Source organism: Athene cunicularia, assembly GCF_003259725.1.
Source record: "Athene cunicularia isolate RWA chromosome 1 unlocalized genomic scaffold, athCun1 chr1_part1, whole genome shotgun sequence".
NCBI lineage: Eukaryota > Metazoa > Chordata > Aves > Strigiformes > Strigidae > Athene > Athene cunicularia.
This window is the reverse complement of record NW_020799091.1, coordinates 83,075,744-83,083,583: the sequence shown is the minus strand read 5'-3', so window position 1 is coordinate 83,083,583 and position 7,840 is coordinate 83,075,744. Positions and strand designations below refer to the sequence as shown.

Sequence of the window (7,840 nt, the reverse complement as noted above, 5' to 3'; positions counted from 1 at the left end):
TTGGCTAAAGTCAATTGACTTATTTGTTCTAATGTTTTTCTTTTCATTTTTTCATATTGCCAAGGTAGTTTGGAAGCTGCCTTGTTGCATGAACAGAATATACAGGTGTGTAGCTAAAATACAAATGTTAATTTAATTTAAATATATGCTGTAGATTTCAGAAAAGGGAAAGTATATGACTTGTGGCCTCGATGGTAATGATATATGTAGACACAATATGCTTCCTTGTAAACAGGCTTTATTAAAAATACTAATTTCTTTTACTTAGCTAAGCTGGGTTTTTTATGGGCTTTAAAAATTTCAACGTTTAATGTATCTTAAGGAAGGATATTAGCTGCCTGTACACTATAAGTGAAAGATGCTACAGTGAGGGCAATTTAAGTTTTTTAGAGCATCATCTTATAAAATTACTGTTAGCTGTACAACTAGTGGTTTGTACTGACTTCCCATAATTGAGAGAGTTTATAAAGATTATATTCACCTCCATAGTAACCTACAACATGTGAAGCTCATTTCTTTCTAGTCCTCCATCATGGAAAGATGACTTCTAGAGTAGACTAGAATCATACCAGAAGTCTCTAGTATCTTCCTGAAGCCAGTTAAGATGAGAAAATGGCAGTGCTACCATGTACCAGAACTCAGCACTGGAGAGACAATCAGAAGCCCAACCTTCTTCCCTTCCTTCTTCACCCCCTTTAAAAAAAACAAAAAGCATGTGTCATATTTTGGCAACCTATAATTGTCATAATTTAGCTTTATCCAGCTGCATCTTTTAGAAAAAAAATGCACAGGACAAAACTTGGTAGAGAGCTGGTAATCATCTGAGATGGAACATTCAGTGTGTTTGGAATATTTGAAAGTTTAATTCATAAGTGGTTACTTCACATCAGTGACATCTGTCACTTCATATAAAAGATTCTCCTCCAGCCCTGTGCAAGCTGGAAGACTATATTAATCAAAAGTTGTTACAGAAAAATGCTAGAAAGGTTCCATACTGGAAGTCTGCTGAAAGACTGAACTGTGGGAGGGAAGGTGTAGAATGAAGCTAAAATCTCTGAATCTCTGAGCAGTTTTTATTAACTTTCTAACATCTAGAAAATATTTATCCATACATGCATGTAACTTTAGGTAGATTTTGTTCTGAAAAATAGATTCATTAAGCTTTGTGCCCTCTAGGGAAACAATGCACAAATGAACTTAAATTCTGCCTCCAGTGGTAATGGGAAATGTAACCATTTTTAATAGTTTTTCAATTGTTTCTAAAATCATATTGAAATTCTGTTAAACAGAACAAAGAATTAATAACCCATACCATAACTTTGGGAGCACATTTATTTGTTTATTTATTTATTTATTTGCTTATAACTTGCTAATATTCATGCTTGTTGTGTAAGCAAGTCTTTTTGGGAAAAATGTCTCTTAAAGTGTCTTCAAGTATAGTATCACTGACAAGGAAAATAAAGCATTTGTTGACCAACAGGGTATTTAACCTTTTTTAAACTCTATGGCTAAATTTCTCATTCAAAAGCCTATTTCTGGATGACTTGTTAGAATGGTCCTTAGAAAAGTATAGAAAGTAGTAAATACTGGATAATGAAGTTCGTAGCTTTTATAAGGCTGTACTGTAGTTATAAATGTCCTTGAATTAGTCATGGTAGAGTAACAACTGACATGCTACATAAAGTCTTGCTTTTAGAAAGCACATGTTCATCTGTTCTTTGTTGTGGCTTTTTTGCTGTTCAGTCTTGATCAGGTTTAACTCTTGAAGAAGTTGTAGTGGAAGATAATGTCTAGCTGTGTAGTAGTAAGGCTTCAAATGCCAGATGGTTTTATCTCTTTCTCTCTGTGACTTCATTCAGTTTGATAATACATGAGTATCAAAACAAGAGTGGCATTACGTGCCAAGAATATGCAGTCTTCTGTGTTTATTTTTCAATGACTTTTTTTTTTATAGAATATGGAGAACACTTGATCCTGTACAGTAGCATACTATAAAAGCAGATCTGCAATATAGTTATTTCTGTACTTGGATTCAGCATTCTAGTAACTTGCTGTGTCTGTTTTTTACAGAATGGACAGCAAATTGTGGATGAACCTATGGGAGAAGATGATATCAACCCACAAACAGTGAGTAAAAGATGGTTATAATAAAGATAGGTAGTACAGTATTGCAGCAGAACAAATATCACTTAATTTGCGGGCTGTTTGCCACTATTTTTTTGTTGTTTAGGTTTATTAGACATGAGGTATAATCTAAGATCCTAATATTTTTGAGACACATTCTTTCTTACTGATTCTGATTCTTTCTGGTTCTGTATCCAACTGTTAGTTCTGGTGAACTTTTTTGCTTTCCCTAGTATTTTTGTATGATACAGGCTCTCCCTAGTATTTTTAGTATGAGGTAGGCTTTTCTGTGGGAAGCACAAAGCTGAATGTGATAGAAATTATAATTGCGTTGGGGAGTGAGAAGGTTTGATAGTAAGATGTGTCGAGTTATAGCATTCCTGAATAGGGAGGGAGGTTCAACTCCTCTTTTCTTAGCTAAGCAGACATTAAAAACATGTAGTTCTTTTTTACTGTCCACTTTTCCTAGTGCCAGTGAGCAAAGCACTTCCATTGGCTTCTGTTAGTCAGTGCATAGGTGCAAATATTTTACATTTATGAGTTCCAAAATATGCTTTATTAATAGTTAAGATTTCAGTTGTAGTTGTGTCGTAGCAAAGGATTCTGTCATGGTTAAATTCCACACAGATTCAGTTGCAGACGCATGTGTGCTTACTGTATGAAATATGACTCTTTCAGTGTGACAGTGTACACCATAGCTTTTCCCCTTCTATTTTGATATGCAGCATGTAACGGCAACTATCACCTTTGTTTTTCTATACTGTCATAAGATTTCTTGGCAGTATCTTTTTGTGCCTTTTTGTTAGCATTGGTCATTTCATATTTTCCTTATTGACCTGTGTAAAACTAGACTTTTTGCATAATAAATATTAATTATCGTAGAAGATTCTTTATATTCCCTTTCTCCATAGAACCGAGAACCCAAGATACAAAGTTTTAGGTCCTCTTCCTGGGCTTCCAGTTGAAAAGTTTAGATGTGTCACGTTGGAGTACATTCAAGAACAGCAAAGGTAGTCCATTGAGGCCCAGGGGTTTCTTAAATCTTTCCTCTGTTGATGTGGATTCCAGCTTTCCTCTTGTGATGCTAATCTGGCTAAATTGAAGTGAAAGAGAGCTTCTTTCTGTTCATAGGTTCAGAGCTGACAAAGCTAATGGCACCAGAAATGTTCGTGGAGATACTCGAAGATGATAGCTGTAGCTATCAATTTAGATGGCACCTTAAGACCCCTTTCCTGCCTCAGATAAGATGCTAAATGCTGAAACATGCTTAGTGAAATTTTAATAGTGATGCTGAACTATTAATGTAGATCTTGAGTGTTTGCTGTAAATCACATCCAGACAGTAAGCGCTGAACTAATGCACTGTGAAGCACACATAGGAGTAAAGTGGTCACTCTGGGCTTGAGACTCCCAAGTGAACACAGCAAAACAAGTATCTATCTTATTTTTTCTCCCTTCCACATAACATTTAAAAAAATATTTTTTTTTAATTTCAGCTACCTAGAAATTCCAAAATCTCATACCTCCTATTCCTTTCTGCTTTCAACTTTCAATAGTCTTTCAGGGGAAGATCCAGGGCAAGCAAGGATTGTGAAACTGTAGTTTCCATTGCTTTAGTTATTGAGAGGTATTAACCAAAGGAATTCTTAACCCAGGCTTTTTGAAAGTAGAAGTTGCTTCTGAAGAGAAGATCAGTCAGGAAGCTTCATTGATAATTTAAGTTCCTTCATGTCAAACTTGCAGTTCACAAAATTTCATAATGTGAAGATACCAATGAGTTCAGGTTTCTTAGTGTGATGCCTGTGACTTTTTCTCAGTCATGAAGGCAGCTTCAGTGTTTACCTGTAGTTTTCTGTTAGAGAGTTCTAGCTGACTGTTAAGCCTGGTGATAAATGACCTTGCCAATAAAACAGAAGTTTTGGAACTGCACGTTTCATTGGAGTTCAGGGTTCATATGCTGCTATTGCGTGTTGTGCAGACTTCAGCTTGTGTTTAGATGATCAAAGCTGTTTCCATCTATGCAGTGTGGATTTAATTGCAACGCTGTAGCAGTTTATGCTGAAGTTCTGGACAGAGCCAGTTTAGCTAATGAGTGGAGCTGCTGTTTCCAAGCTTGTCTTCAAACATACCAGTAATAGATATAGCTCTTAAACTGATATGAACATTAGATTAAAAGCCTGCACTATATAACTGCTTTTGCTTCATCCTCATAGCATGCAAGGTTCTGCTGTCTTTAACATGGGCTGGAGAAACAAGGCAAGTGGTGACAGGTGACTCTGAGGTAGTGCAGTATTGAAGAGTAAGAAACAAACAATATTTGTGTGGTTAAAAGGCAATGCCATAAGGATATAATTTGTTCTAATATTCCTCATAGCATAGACTACAGTGCTTGCTTGAATTCTTGTTTGAACTAGAACATCTCTTTTTGGGAAAGTGTTCAGTTTTGGTTTGGTTAATTTATTCTGACTAGCAGCACTGCTTGATGATTATTTCCTTGTTTTGAGTCTAACTTCACCTTCTTCTGATGAGCTTTTTTGTTTTGTGTTTATCTGCTAAAATTATATTCTTTGTCTATCGTATTGGGTTTACGTGGCAAGGTTTTGTTAGAGGAGAGGGGGAGTGACCTCTATGGGAAGAGGTTGGGGGCTGCCCCACTGTGTAGGACAGAGCCAGTTCCAGCCAGCTCCAAAATGGACCCACCACTGGCCAAAGATGAGCCCATCAATGACACTGGTGGTGTGCCTCTGTGATACCATGTTTACAAAAGGGTAAGAAACACTGCAGAGCAGCTGTGAGAGTAAGGAATGAAAAAGTGTGAGAGAAACAGCCCTGCAGGCACCAAGGTCAGGAGAGAAGGAGGGGGAGGAGGTGCTCCAGGTGCCTGAGGCAGGCTGTGCCCCTGCACCCATGAAGGTTAATGGTGGAGCAGATATCATGCCAGAGCAGGTAGATGTGCCCTGAAGAAAGCTATAGCTTGTGGAGAGTCCACACTGGAGCATGCAGAATTATTTACAAGTGGTTTCCTCTAACTTCTTCAGACACTTCCAAATTGCTGCTTTTTTTGGGAGCAATGTATTTTAGCACAATATGATTATCAAAAAATTAAAACATTTCTCTAATATTCTTTCTGTTATGCTTGAGCTACTTGATTAAGATTGTGTTAGCTTTTTAATGCCTCAGACCAGTGTTTTAGGAACTTGTTTTGCATTTATTTTTAGTTTGTGTTGAGTAAAAGGTTGCCGGTAGTGATGTAAAATAATCTATTTTTTTTAAACAAAAAATTACCATGGCTGCTCAGTCAGTTATAACTGGAAGCTAGCCTTTGCTGTCTGTCAGCTAATAAAATACTACTTCAGCTGTCATGTGATATTCTTTCAGTGCTTCATATCTGTTTTGGTGCAAGATAAAGACTGAAACTCTCTTCTGAAGTTCTTCTGTTTAACTTTGCACTGAAACGGACTTAGAACACTCACATGGTCACTGACAATTTATGCAATTTCTCAGCTGTAACTGAGAACAGTAGAATGAACAGGGCTAGGACATCAGGTAAGAAGGCAAAATTTTTTGTAAGGTATGCAATTTTAAGACAGTTGCCATATTTCTGTGGAGACAGAAGGTTAAAACTTGAAATACTACATCCTTTTGCTGTGTTAAATGTTTGGATAGTGTGCTGATAATGCAAATCAGATACTTTTAAAATAACTGCTAAAGACAAACACAGTCCTATCTACGTAGGAAGTCTGTCTAGTATTCTGCATATAAAAAAAAATATTTCATTTTATTACATCCCTCCTGATCAAAAGTAAAGTTAATTGACCAGAGAGTCTGAGTTGCATTGCTTGGATTCAAATTTGGTAGTTTGTTTTAAGAAAAGCAGGAGCTGTGATGGTACATACCTGTTTCTGAGGAGTCCAAGATGCTGTATGGTTCAAAATCTTGCTACTTGTAAAAGAAGAATCATTCAGTAGTCTAGTTTTTATTAGAATGAATATATTGATTATATCTGACTTTATAGCTTGCTGTCAAGATTTTTTTTTTATGTGATGTGTCTCATAAATGATCCAGGTCCAACAGGAAATAAATGTAAGAACAAGGAAAGAACTGGCTGAAGCTTGACCTAGTGTGAAAGCTGAAGTGAACATTACTGAAAGAGGGGAAGCTATTTAAAGCCTTTTATGTGATACCTTTCTCATGCGTGCTGTCTGCCATTGCTTTCTGTATTTCTGTGTCCATAGAGATTGAGTAAATCAACTGAGCAAATTGTTTTCAGCTCTTGGAATCATGATGCATGCTCTACTAGTTAAAGCTAACCAGAAACTACAGCTAGTCCAGAGAGTAGCTTCCCATTTTGTATATATGTGAAAAGCATATCATGTGCTGTCTTTGTTATGTTCTCTTACCTGGATTCAATTTAACTGTAAAAACAATACTACTGATGTATTACTGCACTCTATTAGCTTAAATATAATTATTAAACATACAGAAATATTAGATTCCAGGAATTTGTGAAAAGCTGTTTTCAGTAATACTTTGTAAATTGCAGGAAAACTCACGAATATTTCTTTTTGGTAAGGTGCAAGGACTGAAGATTACTTTTTTCAGTACAGGCAAGAGTGGAACCTATTCAGGCTCAAACAATTGGGATGAAAAAGTAAACCCTCTCTCCAATGAAGATAGTTGGGTAATATTAGTACACTTGAATTCTTGTATGCTTTGGTAAAACTTTAAACAAAATTCTACACTAAAATAAACAGAATTAAAGCATACATAGAATTAAATAGATCGACATAGTGCTGAGGGATATGGTGTAGTTGGGAACTGTCAGTGCTAGGTTAACGGTTGGACTAGATGATCTTCAAGGTCCTTTCCAACCTAGTTGATTCTCTGAAAGCATAAAGCAGTATATAAAAATATACAATCTGGATGATGACAAACTCAATCTCAGTAACTGTAATCTTCCTATTAAAAATATATATAACTATGATAACTAAGACTGTAATTAATGAGTAGTCAAAAAGTAGCATAAGAAATGCTTGCAAAGAAAAGTCAGTAGTTAAAAATCTTTCATTTATTTTTCTCTAGTAGAATTTAAATAAAACAACTGTTGTCAGTCAGGAGAGATGAAAATTATGACCTTCGTCTTGCCAAATAGTGTTTTAATAGAAGAATTTATAAGGAAAGCATGACCTTAGAAAAGGCTTTAAGATATGTTAGAAAAATAATTTGAAGCATGTGAGCAATATCGTCTCTTCGTCAAAGTACTCAACTCGATCAGTCAATTATATGTAGTAATGTATTGGGTTTGCATGGCAGGGCTTTGGTAGCAGGGGGCTACAGGGGTGCCCTCTGTGAGAAGCTGCGAGCAGCTTCCCCTGTGTCCGACAGAGCCAATGCCGCCGGCTCCAAGACGGACCCGCCACTGGACAAGGCCGAGCCCATCAGCAACGGTGGTAGCGCCTCTGGGGTAACGGAGAAAGAAGCAGGGGGAAAAGCTGCTGAATGACAGCAATTGCAGCCGGAGAGAGAAGGGAGAGTATGTGAGAGCAACAGCTCTGCAGAGCCCGAGGTCGGGGAAGGAGGAGGGCAGGAGGTGCTCCAGGCTCTGGAGCAGAGATTCCCTCCCCTGCAGCCCGTGGGGCAGCCCATGGCGGGGCAGGCTGGGCCCCTGCACCCACGGAGGTGAACGCAGGAGCAGATCTCCACCTGCAGCCCGTGGG

The 7,840-nt window shown here is 37.4% G+C and overlaps 1 protein-coding gene across 2 annotated transcripts in view; it reads left to right on the top strand.

Annotated features, from left to right (window-relative positions):
* The first annotated feature begins 2,074 nt into the window (after positions 1–2,074).
* RPS6KA3 (ribosomal protein S6 kinase A3) overlaps positions 2,075–7,840 on the top strand; it is a 65,083-nt gene continuing 59,317 nt past the window's right edge. For both annotated transcript variants that reach the window (XM_026844927.1, XM_026844917.1), the window contains exon 1: positions 2,075–2,127. In XM_026844927.1, coding sequence (XP_026700728.1) covers positions 2,098–2,127 — 30 coding nt within the window. In that variant the 5' untranslated portion in view covers positions 2,075–2,097. The remainder of the gene's footprint in view (positions 2,128–7,840) is intronic.